This window comes from Pempheris klunzingeri, chromosome 21 (assembly GCF_042242105.1).
Source record: "Pempheris klunzingeri isolate RE-2024b chromosome 21, fPemKlu1.hap1, whole genome shotgun sequence".
In the NCBI taxonomy this organism is placed as follows: Eukaryota; Metazoa; Chordata; class Actinopteri; order Acropomatiformes; family Pempheridae; genus Pempheris; species Pempheris klunzingeri.
Window position 1 is genome coordinate 5,108,475 of NC_092032.1, and position 20,190 is coordinate 5,128,664.

Here is a 20,190-nt window from a genome sequence, read left to right on the forward strand (position 1 = left end):
GGAGCACAGCTCCAATCAGACACTCACCCAGGGCTGGTTGAAGCTATAGGTGTGCCGATGGTCCTCGAGGTCCTCCTCCTGTTTGGCCTGCTGAAACTCGTGCCTCAGCCGTTGTATCCGGTCATGGTTACTGGGAGCCATCTGACTGCTGGGAGAGAAGAAGAAGATAGTAGGGACATTTGTTTAGAATCCATACAAGCTTAGTGGTTATTTGGAGGTCATTTTTCAGCAAGCCCTCACTCAGAAATAACACCAGGCACACCATTCTAGCTAGCATGTTGTTACTGATGCTTTTTCATACTTGAATGCTTCACTTGACCACAAAAACACCCCTCTAAATTGTGCTGAGTGTCCCTTGATCTGACAGTCATGGTTCCCCTTTGCATACCTGACTGACATCTCTATGTGCTTTTTCTTCCCACGCTCCCTCCTTCCAGCCATTGCTCCTGAGCATCCCTATAACTGAAAGCGTCCCTCGTGCACCATTGTGAGTAATGCATGTACCTTTTAGACTGCAAGAGAATGTTGGCCCTTTATGGTGTGTAGTCATTAAACACTGTGGAAAACCTTCATTTACATCCCCTTCATTAAGGGGCTTTGAGGGGCCTGTCAATAGGAATCAATAGCTCTCCTCTGCTTAATCAGGCTCTCCTTTTATCACCAGCTACAGAGGCAGCACATGACAAAACGCATAATTATGATGAGACAACCGGCTTGATAATAGGCCTGCATTTATGCATACCACAAGAATGAAAGTGACCAAAGGTTAGGAATTTGTACCGGGAGGGGATGGGAGCTCGGGGATGTAGGGAGTGGGATTGATAGGGTGAGAAAGGGAAAGAGGGATAAAGGTAGGAAGGGTGTTCTTGGGGATGTTGCCGAGTGAAAAATGGAAAGGTTAATCAAAAGCATGTGATAGAAGGGAAAGAAATAAAGTCAACTAGGACCTGTCACCCAGTCATTGTGTATGTCCTCCAGAGTAACATTTGCAGGTGGTACGCCAGCGGTGGATGTGATTGCTTATTTGGGCTCAGAGGATTCTGGGCACAATTATGGTGATAATTGCAGATTAGAATGAGCACATCCTTCTGATGATAATGGGCACTAGGACATGCTGCCAGTCAAGCTTCATTAAAAGCACAATAAATGGCACCTCATAAAGGATGTGCGGATTTCAGTGCATGTCCCTGAGTAGCACTTGGCAAGACATAGTTATCGTGTTATTCGTATTGCCTGATCAAAATCAATTGTATTAGTTATACGCCATTTAATTTTTATGGCTTTATGTGTGTGGAAGCATGGGGATGTACATTAGGCCTTTTATGTGGATGTGGGCAATTAAAGGGCTCATTGGGGTGTGAGGGGGCTTGTGCTTAATATACCCCACACCCTTATATATTATCGTCCATTATAAAAGGTTGCTTGAATAATAGCTTATGCAATGTTAAATCAATTAAATTACTTAACTGCAGTCTATAAACAACAGAGCTACATAGACCACATGTACAAATCTATGGCAACAATAAAAGATTCATGGTTCTATGTTATCATGCAAGTTTTATATTGTTTTTAACTAGAAAAGTAGCAAGCAAGGGTTCTATGAAACTATTATCATCTTTAAGACTCTTTCTGTGTGACTACCAATGCCACACATTCTAAATGCACAGAGTCCATCTGTTTATTTTAAATAAAATATGTAGAGACATGTGGGTGCCTCAGCTACACTGTAAATATACGCACACCACATGCAATTGAAAAGAAAAAAGAAATACACATGTGAAACACAGACACAAGTCATCATCATTGCTCGAGAGAGAGCTTTGACAAGACTGTAATGGGGCGAAAAAGGCCAAACATAGATCTGGGAGGTCCAATAGATGCAATTAGTTTAATCACTGAGGCTGGTCAAAGGGAAGACCAGGCAGACTCCAAACAAACAGCCTCGTAAATTTTCTCTTTGACCCTTCAGGGAGGGTTGGTGCTAGCATCAGCATCTCAAACATGCACCACTGGGCTAGAAGGACCTGAGGGGGCAGTGGGAGTCAGCTGGGGGTCTAGAAAAAAGGCCATAACCTAGGCTATAAACAATACTGCGTGAGTCCATACATTTCTTTCACAATAAGACCTATTGCCCCTCTCTCGTACGCTAAACTATCAAGAAAGAGGGGTGGTCTGTATATTACCAAATTTTTGCTCGTGTGTGGTGGATGAAGTGGTTGGGAGTGGAATGGGAGAAGACCAGCAAAGACAAGATCTCTGGAAAATTAAAGAACTAGCAGCAAGGCACTTCAATACATTTTTCAAAGTGCTACAGATGGATGTTGCATTGCGTAGGCCCTGGGAGTGGGGGTTGGATTTAACGAGGGGTGAATTTGTCATGGCAGTTCAAAGGAGGCCTGTGCAATATCTAGATTATCTGCAGGGGCTTCTCCTCTTGGCCCTCCACCCGCCATGAGGGTACAGATTGATGGGATTCTTGGAAAGTACTCCACGGAATTCTCCAGTGTAAATATATTTTTTTATATCTATATATTTTCCGCACTGGCGGAATCAAGCACAAAGAGGCACCAGAAACTGCCCAATATCACTCTAACAGTCGGCAGCAGGCCTGTCTTTGTACATAAGGAAGATGGATTCTGTCGCCTTCACTGAGAGCTCCCCAATGCTTGGGCGCCTCAATGTGTAATTAGTCAGCATGATCATTGCTGATGCATCAGGTGTCTCTGCTTATGAATTCCCCAGTGAATACATCAACATCTTTAATGAGTCTGAAGAACAAGGGGCTGCACGAAAAGACTGACTGACTTATGTCAGTAGATCACATCAGCAATTAGGATAAACGTGTCACCCAAGCCACCAAAAGATGGGTATGAGGGAACATGAATGAACGCTGCTCATCAGTTTGCTCTAAATCCTGTGTTTGTGCATAAGGGAAAAAGGTTACAGGTTGTGTAAGAGCACTCAGGGGTACAGGAAGACGATGTGCACCATGATTGTATGAGCTTGCAGGGCTTAGTTCCAAGGCTGTTTTTTTTTTTTTGTGAGTCAAATGTGAGTCAATGGAAAATGGCATGCCACCCGTAAAGTAATTAAAAACCATAAGGGAGATGAAGTATCCATATGCCACAACATTTTCACAGCTAGCATCTTCATTCAGTCCTGTATAATGAGATTTGCTCAAAATTCATCTGTATGTTTGCAGACTGAAATGTCAGCACTTAGCCTCTCAGGACGGTCACGTTGCTCTCAAATGCACAGTAATATATCCACGCAACACAGACTGTAATACATAGATGTAGATGTGTAGACACAAAGAAGCTGACACACAGTTTCACTATCTCCCTTCCCCCGTCTCACTTCTCCTCATTTTACAGACACTCGTATTCAATAAAGTCACATCCCTGCTGTACCTATAGTTTGACTTAAGGCGCATAAGGAGAGGTGAACTTGTGAATTCATTCGCATGCAGAGTCAGGTCAAACTATGAGGATCCAGGCCCGTCTAGACAACAACACACCCTCTACTGGTCCCTCTCTTATTTAGAAAGGATTATGAGAACTAATAGATGTAGGAAAATGCCAAGAGACAAAAACAAATAAGACTCAAGAATGAAGGATATGCATTTGTCTATGTGCATACATATGTGTGACCCCCATTCCACCTGTTTTTTTTTTTTTTAACCTGACCCATTCACAGGGGCCAGAGCCCCCTAAAGCTCCAGTTAGGGGTATGTGGATGCCTGTCTGTGTAATAGTCATCCTTTGATCCGTGAGGATTTGGCAGATGTCTCACACACCACAAGGCTTAGGTCGAGGATGTAGACTATGGTGCCGTCCCCCTATTTGCTTCTGTTGGTGGATCAAAGCCACGCTGAGTCTTGGCATGCCCCATAAACACTGCCACTGGCCAATAAAGGAGTAATCCAATCACTGAGAGTGTAGCACGGGTCATATGATCATACCTAAGGTCAGGGGTCAGTCCCAGTCAATCAGAATGACAGCAACCGAGTGTTATAATTGTAAGGATAAAATTTCAAGAAGTTTGACAGAAGTTGTGAGTTGTCACAGACTTGTTCCTTTCCAAGTTAAGTGAAAATGGCTGAACTGTTGGGGCTTTGGTGTTACTTTAAAATCAGATGGTCTGTTATATCTTATCTGATCACTGTTGATTGAAATTCTATCAGATTATCTGGTTTCTTGCTCTGGCCCCAATATCTCCACACAGCAGATGATGGGGCAGGCTTCTTAAATCTAGGCCCTTTGGCAATCTTGCATCAAGTCAAAGGCTTAGCTCATCTTTATTCCATCGCCCTGTGGACTTTCATTTATTTCAAAGACAGAAAGATGAGGCATTTTTTTGGGGAGATGGACAGCCTTTGGGACCTACCGCAATGATAGAAAAAAGATTAGATCTGCATTACCGCTGGTCATTTTTGAAGGAGAGAGGGACAAAGATGAAACATTTTTTTAAGTCTCAAAGGAAATCAGCATATATCAATCAATCTGCCATGATTTTTGCAATCAAACCCAAGAATTTGAAGCATATAGCCCTCTCCCGGCATTTCTGTCCCTCTTCAATTTACTCTCTTTACCATCTTAATAAAAATATCATCTGGTTTTTCTCTTGCCTCATCTTGCTCCATTATTTCTTTCTTTTTCTTCCCATATGTTTTATCTCTGAATGCCTCAGTGCTCCTCTGTGGCTAAAGGGATAGGTCATGAATTCCCCTCTGTCCCCCTCATCCTCTCCCACTAGCCTGGTAAGTGACAGCTGCAGGCTGGACAAAGGCCTGATAATACCCTGGATTTGTCAGGGTCTGACTTCACCCATGTCCTCCTGTGACTGATGCACTGAAAGTGGCGCCTTGCCAGCTAAAAAAACTCACTTCTAGATGGGGGCTGCTGCTGTTTTTGAGCTGGGTGTGAATATCTGTGTATGTGTATCCATGGTTCCCTTCAGACCCCAAAGCAGCCCATATGGGCTCCTTAGGGGTCTTAGAGGCCACGGTGGTGGCATGACTGGGGACTGTGGAGCTCTGATTAGCAAGGGAAAGAATTAATGCATAGAGCTGCTCCCTCATACAGGCTGTCCAGCTTGGCTGGCCCTTGGTGTACTCTTGATCTCTTGCTTCCCAAGTGTGAGAAATGAAGAAACAGCTCTGTCCTGATATGAACCATAGTAGGCCCTCAACCAAGAAAAAGTGGTTCACAGAAAGTGAAGACAAGAAGCAGCTCTGCAGTTATCCCTCTGTCGCTTTAGAGAATTATGCTAAAAGCCCGATTTGCCTCAGCACGCACGTTTCCTGTCAACCCCCTTTTTACCCCAATTTGCTCCCCCCGAGGACAAGTGCAACAACTCTTCCTTAAAGGTCATTTCTTTCTTTGTCTCTATTTTTCTCCTCTTTTTGAGGGATTTCCAAAATACAGGTGCAAGTGAGGAATCGGCCCTGCAGCTGTTTATATCTGAGAGAGACGTGGTCCATGCCTTCTGCCCTGCCTTTTCACTGTTCACAGTTTTATGTCTTCAGTTCCAAAGTGAATGCACTGGAACTGATCAAAGGCGCTATTGTTTCTGCATGTTATGCTGTGTGGAAAGAAACAGGTGTGACCTCCTCTACAAAAGACGGACTAAAACTGCTTTTGGTTGTTTTCCACTATATGGTCTGTGGCTTTAATGCTGGAAGAGAAAGAGTGATGAGATGGGACTCTACAGGCCAGTGAAATGGCTTGAGGCAATGTTGTGGCAGAGCCAGCTGGATGGCCAGAATATTCCAGTGAATAAAAGTAGAAAAAAAAAGATGGTTGCTCAGGTGTAGTCCGCAAATGTATCAATAATTCAACTGATCCTGTGAAATGGTTGCAGCTGCTCTAAGGACAGACAGGAGGTCGTAGTGGCTGTCCATCTGAGGGGAATGCAAATCACAAAACAGAGTTCAATATGTTTGTTTTCACTGTAAAATACAGACTTAACGTATTTGAGTGCAAAATAATTGTTAAGTGCGGTGCTTTCATGGTTCCTCTATAATTTTATTGTAAAATTAAGCATATCATCGTATTCTATACAGTTCAGTCAACATTTAATGGAAAGGCACCGCTAAGACTGAGTTCTTGCATAGATTCTAAGAAAACACTCACAAAATGTACATTGATAAGCGACTCTGAGAGCATTCTTCACCTAAATTACCTGTCTATTTTTTTCTGTGAAGAAAGGAACCAGGCAGCTTCTGACTAACAGTCATTAAGAAAGATAGGAACTTTGAAGTTAAGGCCCATGAGCCAAATCCATTGATTCAAAGGCACTTGCACACTGAAAGAGAGAGAGAGAGAGAGAGAGAGAGAGAGAGAGAGAGAGAGAGAGAGAGAGAGAGAGAGAGAGAGAGAGAGAGAGAGAGACACTTACAGTACGGTTTGGGCTGCATAATGTATTCACACAGGCACACACCACACATCATGTATGCATACACATAATTGTAAGTTCAGAGCTGTGACACTTCATAATGACACATAGCTGTGCTGCATGCTAATGATTAAAGCTAATCAAACCCCAAACTTCCAAGCACACACAAAATTAATTTGCTGGATCATGCTCGAGTGCTCTAATACAGTAAATCTTTTATTTTCAAAGAAGCTTGTATGCAATATGACAAGACACGTGACAGCCCAAGTCTCGTAAAAAGGTGAATAATTCCCTTCAGTTACAATTTTTTCATGTGTGCCTCTGTGCTGTGCGGAGATATGGCTATTTATGTTGCACAGAGGCATCTGATGAGTCAACATGCTTCTGCAGGGTAATAAGAGCGAAGAGTCAGTCTTAAATAAGGTGTGAAGGCCATAGGCTAAAGTATCTATCTAAACACGTTAGCTCAGCTTTTATGGGCCCATCAGGCTTTAAAGACAGCTTTTATGAGATATCAGCTAGCTTGAAACCAAGAAGCCAGAAAAGTCAGCAGGGTGCACACTATATGACTTTGGCTGCCTGTGCACTCTTTTATAGGCCTTGACACCAAAATATTTGGTCAAAGTATAGGTTGGCGCAATTAAATGAGAAATTGGTTGCTGTGCTTTGCATTAGATGACCGCAAATAAATGCCCAGTGACGCCAGTGTGCTGATGTGATGAGACACCTTTGCAGGTTTCTCTTTTGAGTAGCACTTAAAAAAACCCAGAGAGGGCTGGAGAATTCAGATCATCAGCACTTAGACGAGAAGGAGCCAAGTGGGTCTTGAGACAGATCTGCCCAGCAAAATGTGGATGCTTCAAGTGCTTTGCGTAAAAACAAATCTTGAACACATCTGAACAATGACAAACTGCTAAATGCTGCTGTCAAGTGGGTAAATTGGTGTTGCAAAGGAAAACAGAGGGAACAAAACTAAACTGCAAAGGTGCAAAACCTATTAATTTAACAAGTCTTGGAACCGTGGAGCATAAACAAGAAAAACGGGGAAGGCTGCTTGTTTTCCATGCTTCTCAGTCTTGGTGTATTGCCACAATCATAATCCCAGAGAAACACTCTCTAACCTACCTGGCCAGGTCCAACTGAGCTCATCACACAGCTCTGTGACCCTGCACCCCCCTGCCAAACCCCTCCTTCCCACTTGACTCGCTGTTTTTAACTTTGAATTCTGAAACTGCCTCATCCTGCAGCTCCTCTCAGGGACTGGAATGCCCTCAGGCAGCTTATTAGAGGGGCACAAGTTTTTCAGGCACAATGTACCACCGCTTCAGCACAGTAGCAAGGAAACAGACGGGGGGGGGTCTTAGAGGTGAGCCCCTCCTAAAAGCCAGAGAATGGGATAGAGCATTGCTCACATTGAAAAGTTGGTCATGTCAGCTACAATCAAACCTTATCCAACGTGCCATTCAAAACATCTTCGATTTCAAGTGGTGGTAAATTGACCTTCACTGACTTGCTCCTGTCTGGGACAAGTCAGTCCCAGTAATCACAATCATGTGATTACAATATTATCATGTGATTACAATATTGTAATCACATGATTACACTATTGTTTTCCAAGTTCAAGATAATCACAAATTCTGAATGATTTACTATCTACTTTTCAAAGGAAACCACAGTGTTTTGCATTTTCCTACCTGCAGGCAAACATCGCTATATGCTGAGTGTGAAACTTGCAGAGACTTGAAACTAAACAGAAATAATAAAAGGTTTTATTAGGAGATAATTAAAGTGTGTGGATGTCTGAGCTTCTCATCACTACTCATATCTACCAAAATCTTTAAAAACAATCCCCATTTGCAAACGGCATTAGCGCACAAAAAATAGTGTACTGTAACCAAAACAGAGGCAAATATGCAGTTTGCAGTACTATGCATTTACAGCACCCTGAAAGTTTAACCTTTACATCTACCATTCTGTGATAAATGAGAACCAATGGTTGCCTGCAGGGAGGGAAAAAACATAAAATCAATCTATGTTACACTTTGGTACATGGATAACAACGTGTAAAAATGTCCTAAATGGATAAAAAGCTTGGAATGGTCCGTAAATGCATATACATGTAAAGATATCTGCATGTGAATGAGGTGGTGAATCCACTCCAGATGCAAATATTCACTCTTACTCATTTGCAATTCTAGATCGTTGCCAGAGTGACGCATTCTGAATGGCTACGTATAATGAAAGGCTAATATCAGATTTCAAAAAGGCCTAAGCAACGCTGATGCATTGGCCATATATTACATATGCATTCAGAAATGTATCATTTGACATCTGGTGCATCATTTTCCAGTGGGATTGGCTGACTTGGAAGGTACACTCCTCGACTGTGGCGTTTCTGGTCACATGTTCACCCATTTTTAAAACTACTGTTTAGCGAATAACAAGCTGAGCAGCCTGTCTTTTATTAGGCCTATGAGGTCTACCAAGTTAATTCTGGAAGGCCTACACCTGTAAAGTATCTCATTTACTCCAGCGCGCCATCACACTGTGCTGAATGCAGGCAATCGCTCCCTTTCCAAATGTCAGTGCCTGATACTCAGCGGGCAGGCCACGAGCCAGCGGTAAATAATTCAGGCCAGCCTTGCCAGGCTCTCCTCGCCGCCCCATACACAAGCAGCCCCAAGTCTTCTCTACCACGACCCCCTGTGCCGCCGCTACCTCTTCTATACATAATTAAAGAGAGAGGCACTGTGGGATGCCCGTCAGTCACAGCCTGGTGGTAGAAGGGCCACTTTAAACAATAACAATATTGATAGTGGGTGTAATAAAGCAGAATTTAAAAGACAGATTCCAATGATTTTTTTTTTTTTTGCTTCTGGCACAGCTGGTCCCAGCTTTAAGTGGTTAAAAGAGGGAACGAAGAGGGGGTCAGGGGGGCTACTGGTTGATGGTGCATCTAGGAAATGGATGATGGTACAGGGGGAAATGAGAGGGAAGGGAATAGAAGACGAACAGGGGAGCTGTTGCACATTCACCCTCCCCACTATCAACTGGCATCCTGTACTGGCTGCTCTCCTGTCTCCTCCATTACTAGATTAAGTCTTGGAGCCCTCTTCTGGGAGCCAGAAGGACGAGTGAGGAGGCCAGGGGTCACGACCTTTGGTAATGGCCACGCAGACGGACAAGCAAAAGAGAGAAGAAAAAAGCAAGGCTGGTAGCATCATTTCAATTTAGACTATCAATGCTGTGTAATAATCAATGACAGGGTCAAGAGGTTGGCAGATACTGACAGATGGGGGGACAAAAAGAGGACGAATAAAAGGATGAATATGAGAAGATAAGAGCTAAAAATACTAATCAATATTCACATAATAATGCTAACAATTTGTTTCCTATTCTTAAGCATACATGTAAAACAGGTTAGAAGTAATTTGCATGAGAAATTTAATTAGTTCAGTTCAGTTAGTTCAACTAATTCTACACTAAACAAACTTTGCTTAACAAAACAAACTATAACATACTTTTTCTAGTTCTAGTACAGTAATTTGGGGGCAATTATTGTTACTTACATAGAAATTTTTATTTAATCTTTCTGATTGTGAAAGTCCCAAAGTCAAATCAGTGAAGAACCAATCCCGCCATTACTGCTATCTCCCATCAACCTCCAAGAAGCTTACATATGTTAATGGATCTTCAACCTGTGACCCTCACATTTATGACATCGTTATCAGCCCAGCTAGACATAATGTTGCCGTGCCATGATCTGTGGCCACAGTGGCTTTCTGCCTTAATGAAGCCGTAACCCTGTCTTAAACTGGTAATGCAGCAGCATGCTTGTCACCCGGCTTAATGTGAGGACGCATCAATCATTTCGCATCAAGCATCAATCAATCAAAAGCCCCTGTGACAGTTGGGAGCCCCCCTTCCCCCCAATACAACACTACGACCACCACACACACACACACACACACACACCCAAACTCATTGGCTGTGATTATGATCTCAGTTATCATCATGACCACAGGCCACCACTACCCCTGTGACCGACATGCTAATCAGGAGCACTTGCAGTCAATAATCAAGGCATGGAAAAAGGCCATCAGGTGTAGAATTGGTCAAGTATGATTATATATTCTAATTACGATTGCTTTAAATTAATAAGCTTGGAGTCCTACAAGAAAGGGACATGGTTTGGAGGAGAGCAAAGTCAACAGTAAACAAGAACTGGCTCGAATTCTTCGCAACTGAAGAATATATTGTACGTATTTTTAAAGGTGAACTTGAGACATGGCAGTGAGGCCAAAGGTGATCTCAAGACAGGTTTATGCTTGAAATCATCATGGCTCTTGCATGATGCTCAAAGTGCTTTGTCATGCACATCTAAATTGCTACTGTGCACAACAAGTTGAGCATAAACGCCATTGTGCGTGCTCATAGCATCTGTGCAGGCCTACGCTACGGTGTCTGGAGCGTGCATGAAGAAAGCTTTAGGGTGTCTTTCTCCTCTAAAGATATTTAGAGAGCCACGTTTGCCCATATTTAGAATAACAGAAAGCAACGACGTTAGCCGTGACATGCTCACATGAATATGCAAAAACATGCAGATAGAAGCTAAAGCAAGTCCGTGGTCATTTCTTTCAACTGACATCAGTCCTGTCTTATTGTTTCTACTCATCCACAGGGATTTATTTTACTTAAAATGGGCTTCGAGCTTCAGCAAGCACACGGAGAATTGCAGGTTTCTTCATGCCTTTCAAGAGACAGACTCTGTCATGAGTCCAAATAGTTAGCATTTCACACAAAGAAGTTTGATGTTTTTGTCTCTCTCTTTCTTTCCCTCTGTAGGTGACTATAGAAGGCTTTTGCCAAATATGAGCTGTTATCACAAACCGGATCACAGTGTAATCTCCTCTAATCCTCTAACTAAACTGCTTCTGAGTCAGGAAAAACAGAGCTGTGAAGATAGTGAGAGGGATACAGTATGAAAGAGCAACGGCAAAAAGACAGAACATTTGTGCAGAAGCAGTTTGTGTTCTGCTTAACAGAAATGTATCTCATTAATTTGCTCTAGTGAGAGGAAGTGCAACTTTGTGAGAGGAATGTGGAGGGGATATCACAGGGACGAGAAATAAAAGAGATAGATAGATAGATAGATAGATAGATAGATAGATAGATAGATAGATAGATAGATAGATAGATAGGTGGCTTACTTTGGGAGTGCACTTAACGTGAAGGGGGCTGACAGGCACTGGTGACAAAACACTGTCACCTTCAGGTGGTTTAAGGAATGGGTGACAGGGAGGACACTTGATGGTTCTCCCACGGCCCCACACAAGCCACAGAAGATTGGCTCCTCGCGCTAATAAAAGAGACCAGGCGGTCATGGGTTTGCCCACAGATGGCTACTGTGGTAGCTGATGTGTGAATGAAGAAATCACTGAGATGAAACTAAATTAAGATACTGTCACCACAGCTGCCTGCTTACACAAAGAAGTATATGCATACATGCACAGCCACACACACATGCTCGTCAACCATAACCCCCATCATAGATGGTGGGGGGTGGGGAGGGCGTGAGAACAAAAGGATTAAGTAGGAGGGAGCTGTTTAATTATAGGCCAGTGTTTGGAGAACTCTCAATAGATGTGAGAACAACAGAGGTCTTTGGTAATACTCAACCTGCTGAGTTAACATATATCCTCGAGGTATGACAACACATGGACAGGAAGAAGCAGTTCCACTGTTGGTAACAACTGAGAGGTTGAAGTGGAAGCAGGAATACAAATTTAATTCGCTTTGCCTTTACACTAAGGGTAGGTTCATCGTTAGCATTTATACCACGGTCTGAGTGAATGCTCGATTCTGACTGGCTGCCGTGTGCCTGTTAAAAAGTGATAATGTACACCTACTAAGTAGTTCAGATGAAAACAGTATCTTCACCATTCTAAATTAACGCGCTGACTTTGTGGAATGAGTAACCATAGCAAAAGGGGCTCAGTCAGATCATTCGCTGCATCACCTTACCAAGCTATCTTATTTCTAATGAGTGTCACAGTGACATAGCTGGTTAACTAGCTGTTGTTGTTGTTCAACATACTAGGAAATTATCATTTTGTGTTCAAATATATTGTTTGTCAACCGTGCACAGCGTTATTTACGTTGACTCTTGCTAGGATAATGTTAGCTCTCTGACTAACAGCTGTGCCAAAGGGGTGTCTATGAGCTGAGCAGACTGGAAATATCTCAAGTGGCCACGCCGTATCTATGATCTTTCCGTATTTACGGGTGTAGTGAACAATGTCCCCATTGCGTAAGAACCCATGACTGTTCCACGTATTAGTCAAACCCCTAGGCATTACAAGGAGTTATGGCTTGTGAAAAACTTTAGAGTTTGGTTGCAAAGTAAAGTAAACATGTTATAAGCATGATAATGCCCAACGAGGTGTCCATTATGAGGAACTAATGGACGATATAGAGGCCAAGAGCTGTCCGATGCACAGCTGATGATGGACATCTCGATTATCCCTTACTTAATTTACAGTTGCTATGTGTGGAATGCTTACCTGCATATATAATTACCAGATTAAAATTGATACGACAGTATAACTGCTGAAAAAGAGACTATCAACAGAGAATTGGTATATTCTAAATCTTTGTTCTCTTAATGTACCCTTTTGTGAGTTTCTTGTGAATTGCTAAGGACTGCTGAAGACCAAAACCACCTCGCAGAAAGGTGGAGCCATTGAAACAATACAATTTCCAAAAGTTGTATGCTCTGTAATAACATGCAGTTAGCATCTTAGAAAGAGGTGATACTAAACATGAGTGTGGTGAGAAGTGTTGTTATGTGGGTTCTCATAGTAGTGAATGTGTGAAGGATAGGACCTATAAATAACTTGAGTGCTGATTGTGACCAAATGACCATATGAAAAGTGACAGCTTCCCCAGTCATTGCATTTGACAGGCTTAAGGAAAACTCCACATGTCTGGCAAATTGGATTGGAGCTCTGGTGGCTTTGCAAAGAAAAAAAGATAGAGATGAATCCTTCCCCGCCTCTCTCCCTCGTTCTTTTTCTTGCTCTCACTCCCCCCCCCCACCTTCAGAAATTCTAAGAAGTGAGTGATGAGCCAGTAATAGGTAATAGGTTTTATTTCATGTTTTCAAGTCAGTGCAGGAGGCTGGCCAGGAGCAGATAAATCATCATTGGTGCAGATTAAAGACCATTATCACCTTTAAACAGTCCTACCCTCCCCCCCTGCTCACCCCCATTCCACCAAAGCATTGGCAAGGTGATCTTCTGAAGAAGACGGGGGGAAGGACAAGACAGCAGGATTTTGAAACTTCTGACGGCATGTCTGAAGGACACCATTGAGTCAACTGGGAAAGTCACCATGAAAGACACTTAAAATGAACATCTTCAGCATGAATAGAGATTGCGTCCCACCTTGCCTCATCTTGCACCAACAACATATAACATATTGCACACTTCTCACAAATAAGTAGGAAACAGACTAAGTAGGAAAAAGAATTAAATTAGCTCAACAAGTGGTATCTACACTTTTGTTCTAGTCTAATCAAAACCAAGGCGTTATCAAAAAATAGCTTTAACAACCCTCAAAGGCCAGTTAATATGGCAAAGCTTAACTTATGCCATACTCTGGGATCTTGTAAAGATTAATAAGAGGGGAGGAAAGAGAGAGAAAGTAGATTGATGTGTAAAAGTGCAGCAACAACTTCAATGAGCAAAAGCAGCTGGCTGCAGTTAACAGCGGTTGCCAATTGGCCGGCTTTCACAGAATGCCAATCTCCAAAGCAGGGAGTGGCAGCTATGCCAAAAATGGAACCAAAAAAATCAATTTAGCTTCCAAAAGTTGCCTTAACTTGGGTAACAGGAGGTACGGGGCACTTTAAACTTGTTTTTAGATTAGAGCGTTTTATAGTGACTGAAAAAAAACACCCTATCCACCCATCTACATGCAACCAAGAATGTTTCTTTATCTTTACTGTCGAGTTTAAGAAAATCAGTCCAATCAAATAAAATAGCTGGCTGACACTAGCCATTGGCAGGTTTGTGTTGATGCATGTCCAAATATCAATGTTTACTCAGGAATCAATGGAAAAAATGTTCAAATTCAATCACATCATAAAAAGATAAACCATAAAACTGTTATACAATTCTGCAGCTTTAATATGTGCATGTTTATGTGCTTGTATATGTGTGTGGTCCACCCTGAATTCATCTTATGGGTGAAAGATGAAGTTTTTCTTCTCTCAACTGGCTGCTATGGGTATTGCAATATGTCTTCAGGCTGTTTAAGATATGAAACCTGGCCATTCCACTTCTGGCAGATTTTGATATTTTTCCTTAGCATCCGTCCGTATTTGCACAAGGCCTATTACAGTATTCCCCCAGTGGGTGATTTCCAAACTTATGTAGCATGAATTGGCCATTGCTCTAGTAAGTCCAATATTCTGCACTGGTTGGGTTATTTCAGTAATGGTGGCTTTACTTGACAAGTGCTAATGGCTGGAAATGGCAATTTCTCTATAGGCGCTCAGATTCATTTCCTGTGTTGAATGAGACTAGATACACGAAACAGGCCTACTCCAGACAAGTCAGGTCGCTGTTTCTAAATGTAAGTGGACAAAAATTATGTGACAGCATTGGGAGTTATGAGAGCTCACTACATGCTCCTGTCGCCATGCCCCATTAGGAGGAAAATCTCTGATAATGAACTGTAGACCTTTACTCTGCTCCTCAGTAGCCGGGGCAGAAAGACAGAGAGAAGTGGAAAAGCCTGTCACCATTATCGCCATGATCACCATATAGTCAGGCTGCCTCTCATTTCTCCCACCTCTTCTGATGCACAGAAATACACTCACTCCAATTCACAGACGTATAACATGCAGATGGAAATGTGCTCTCAGAATGACATCTACTCGCAAACACAAACATAAAGATTTCGACAACGAGGCTAATGCACATGAAGCTCAGCGAAAGTTCAACCAGAAAGACTGTCTAGTCGCATCATCATTATCTCACTTGTACTCTTCCTGCTTCTTATTCATCAGCTGATTGAGGGCGTTTTTTGTTTTTTTTTACACTTCCATTTCGCCAATCACATACTCGCTCTAAACGTCACGAGCCAATCATCTCATAACTGTCAAAGTTTAAGACTATGTCTCTCTCTGTGCCGCCAGTCAGCCGTCATTTCGGGCCATTTGATGCAGCCCTCCCTCCGCCCCAGACACCTCCGGCTACCTCCACATTGCACCAATCAGCTCCACCAAGCCTGCTCTTGATCATTCAGTTCTCAGCTTTCTCGTCACCTTTCATCACTACCACCAATGTCTGGACGCTATTGGGGGAATATCCTATAATTATTCCTCTTCACCCCTATATATATCATCATTCTTCAGCCTCGAGTAAAATGAGTCTCCCCTTCTTAAAATAACTCCATGGTTTCCATTAAGTGAAACTCGCTCACACAGATTGGTAAAATAAAAAGCAGATTAACCTTGACCTCCAGCCAATGATCCGAACTATATCGGCAAAAATCCAACTGTGCTGCACGTAAGAATTTCTCACTTGCTTTAACTGGTACATTTTGAAAAAAAGTAAAACACTGACCTGATTACATTTTTTTAATTTACGAAACAATAAAACATTTAACGCGGGAAATGTTCACACATTTTTCATCGGTTTCACCTAGAATTTCGCCTCCTAGTCACTGAACCGGGATTTATGTTAAAGCAATTTGAAGCACTTGGTCGTGGGGATTTCAGAGGAGTTACCAGCACCTTACAGTTTAATAATTAACATGATTAATCTGCACAGAAACCACAATGTAAAATGAGTCGCTGCTTATGCCCAAGCAACACTCCAGCACAGAAAGGCATTCAGTTGCAATCAATAATGTCTGACATGAAGTTGGGCAATGTGACTTTAGGTGGGTTTGATCTCTATTCACACACACACACACACACACACACTGTAGAAACAAAAGCACAATAAACCCCTCAGCCTCCTACACAATGTGTGGTTTTGGAAACACACCAGAAACCTTTTCACACATGCACATGCACTGCACACAGATTATGTTCTCTCACTTACTCAGACCCCCCCCCCCCCCGCCCAAACTTTATTACTCTAGAAACTCCAGAGCTTAAATTCTTACACACCAAGACAAACACAGGCACAAAATAAGTACACATTTACTCTCTCAGGCAGACTTGACCCAGACCCACCATCTGATTTCACATGGCCATCTCATCGATCACAGCTTATACCGTCTGCGATGGACAGCTGCTGTTGAGAGCCAGAGGTCCCTGCTATTATAGAGCCATCTCATCCATTTACTTACAGATCAATGGGACAGTTACTGAAATGGCCCTTGTAGCAGTGTGTCATCCAGCCCAGCCGTTTTAACTACTTCAGTCATGCGCTGGCTCCTCTCTCGCTCACCTGAGCCTGCCTCTGCCTTATCAGGGCTGTCCTCCCTCACTCCAGCTGTTTGCGTGGGAGATGGTCTCGACAAGGCCGCGACCCGGAGCAGTGACGTGTATTAAATTTTAATAGTGGCACGGGAAGGTGGTTTTGTTGGCTCATGTTCTTAGCAGCACCGCTCTGATTAACAGGTTGCACACGACACAAAAGCCACTTTATAAATAAGTAAAAGATATGCCTGGACCCTGCCAAGTTCCCTTTCAATTAAGTCAAATCACATAAAAAAAAAAAAAATTAAAAAAAGAGAAGAGGAGAGAAAAAATGGACTCCCTTTCTCATTTTGACATGAAAGTGAGGTATGATTGCAGCCCAGTAGGGGATTAACGTCTCGTCATTAAAAAAACAATAATGATTCTCCCTGAGGCTCCATCTCAAAGTCACCATACAGGGAAGGGGCACTTGGGAACTCAAACTGAAAGAAATGCATGCAGGAGGTTCAAAGGAGCCGTGGACTTCTTCTATGGGCCTTTTCTCACGCTTGTGCACAGGCACACAAACACAGACAAACACATGCATACACACCGTGGCATTCTTTTCATGATGACCACGGACAGCCCTCCAAAGAGCAGGAATCAAATAAAGCCCTCAGTAGATAGAGATTAAAAGGAGTGCCACACAGTAAAAATCTGATTTATGAAGCGTAGGCCGGGTTGCTACGGGGGTTTTGATGCCATGGTAACCCAGGGAACGGTGAGGTCGAAGGGGCGGTTGAATAAGGAGCCATAGAATGGGGAAGAAAAGAAAGGAGACTTTTAACCTCTCGCTGTTCACATCTTTTCATCAAGCCTCAAGCCTTTACCAGGCAGGGTAAAGGTAGGGTTTCAACAGAGAGGTCAAAGTCCTCTTCATAAATTAGAAAAGCCTTGCTCGTTGTTTCCATTCAGACCAGAATTGACCTATTTGTGTCCTGAATGAGACGAGGATTTAAAGGCAACGACTTGATGATGATGTCAACTTTATAGAAACGGCTCTTTTTTTTTAAACTTCTCCGCTGCGTTTCTTTTTCTTCCTGTTGCTCTCTTTCCATTCCCTCCACTTGTCTCTGCCTCTTTTCCTCTCCCATCCCTCCACTTTCCTTTATTGTCAGTCCACCGCTGTGAAGCCAGTCATTCAGCCGGCCAGCCTGTGTGGCAGTTCTGAGGCCCACCATGGTTAGTGCTGCCTCAGTGTGTTGTTGTGTTTTGTCTGTGGGAGCTGTCCTGTGCCATGCTGCTGTGTCTGGGGCCAAGGTCCTTTCCTATTGTCTGCTGCCATATGGAAGCCAGCACCAACATGGAGATAAGCCTGTCCTCATGCTGTTCCCTGACCTTCTCAGGCACCCAGCTGGCACTAAATGCAGAAATAATTATTATCCCAATTACCCAGGCCAACTCTGTCTCTTCTTTTTGTGCAAAAAGGGGGTCGGGGGGGGTCCTCTGAAGTGCTTGGGGAGACTGTGGAGGGAGGTCCCACACAAAGGGGAGACAACTAAGTGGTTGACATAATGCTGCCTCATACACTGTACGTCTCTGTAGAAAGCTGATAGAGGGTCTATAAATCTTGCCGATTATTATTAAATGCTGTGTTGCTGGCAAGTATGGGTCGTAGCCTTTGTTTGAACCCAATTGTTAAGCAAATTTTATTCAAACATGTCGTGTTGCACAAAATGTGCTAAAGCACATAAAATATGCAATGCAAACCATAGTTGCATCAGTCTGGGCTGATGGCAATACTTGGAAGATGCCACCAGAATAATTCCAGACTTTCTCAGTAGTTAATCATTATACCTTTCCACCTTGAAGTGGATACATTTAAAAAACAATTTGTGATGTGATTAGATAAATTTGCATTTAAACGATGCAATGAAAACACAGCGAAAAGTATTAAATGTTCCATTTACTAATTCTCTTTCATTATTTAGTGTTAATTAACTCTATAAATGGTGATTAAACTGATTTTTAAACAAAGTGCTCAAATTGCTTTCAAAGGTTACATTTTGCTTTGTTAATCCATTATGTATCAACATATCAGCAACAGTCTGCATCTACAGCTTTTCAGGAATAAAAGCCCTGTTTTTATCAGTCGCAGCCAATAAGGGAATAGAGTGTCAGGAAGTTTCAATTCAAGCCAACAGCAGGTAAATAATTGATTCTGGATGGAGTTAAACAAATGATTTTTTATTGCTATTCTATTCTATTTTCTATTGCTTAGCGATGGTAAAATCCACCCTTTGTTGTAATATTGAGATTAATCAAACATTTCCCTCTCCCTCTAGCTTTCTGTGATACTTCATTGTCTGCATGGAAATACGACCATACTCAGTACAGTTTGCACATACTGATTTAGCGCAGAAAGTCAAGAGAGAAGGAGAAAACAACCTTGGAACACACACGTACAGAACCTATTGATATAAAGAAAAAAGGAGGGGCTGCGTTGGTGAGGGCATGTTGCTTAAGGTACATGCAAAACAATGAAACACAGTCCAGGAGTTTTATTTGTAGTGGAATGCCTTGCGTTAATACCTCCGCTACTTACCTCATTTAAATAAGGCTGTGCAGAGCTAATCAGTCTGAAGGTGGCCTTTATGTTCAGAGTACTCTTGAGTTCAACATGTTTTCATTTATTCTCACCTTCTCTGTGCTTTTCTTTTAGTTGCACACCATGTGGCTGGAACAAACGTAATGTTCGGTGAGAAGAGAACAGCAGGTTGTCAATGGGCAAGACATTTTTTGAATGTGACATGCTGACTGCACGTTGTGTTCCAAAAATAAACAGAAACGCAGGTTTAATAAAATGTGGACCAGCTTAAAACCCGCTACTTTCACCTTCTCACCTTCCTCTAACCAGTTTCTGTTGCATACTGGAGCTAAGGACACCAGGGTCTGAACAGGAATGCTCCACAGATGTTCCAGCCTTCCAACTGTTGGAGCATCTGTGTCATAAAAACCTTAAAGACTGATGAACATAAGCAAGACAAGCGCAGAGCTTCAAAGCCCGGGCAAGAAAAAGGGGAAAGATTGGTGAATTTAGCCCTCTTACGATGGATGGTGTTCAACGGATGTGGAAAAAGCCCTGTGTGAAAGACGTCTTTGCTCCAACACCCCGCCCCCCCAATCCCAGTAGAATTTGATGCAAGAGTACGAAGCAGGGGTGGGATGGGAAAGTACAAGAGACAGTGGTAAAAATGAGGAGCACTCAGCGGTAAACCAAAACTATTTAGTAGCAAATAGTGTGTGAGAGAATCAGTGCTGAATAGCTTAACTCCATAATGTAGACAAATGTGTGTGGACCATTCCTCAAGCTAACA

The 20,190-nt window shown here is 42.6% G+C and overlaps 1 protein-coding gene across 1 annotated transcript in view; it reads right to left on the reverse strand.

The window, feature by feature from the left end:
- The window catches only part of LOC139220860 (partitioning defective 3 homolog), a 309,168-nt gene that overhangs the window by 12,144 nt on the left and 276,834 nt on the right, over positions 1-20,190 (reverse strand). Inside the window, exon 22 of the mRNA XM_070852717.1 lies at positions 28-148. Within this exon, the coding sequence (XP_070708818.1) occupies positions 28-148 (121 nt within the window). The remainder of the gene's footprint in view (positions 1-27; positions 149-20,190) is intronic.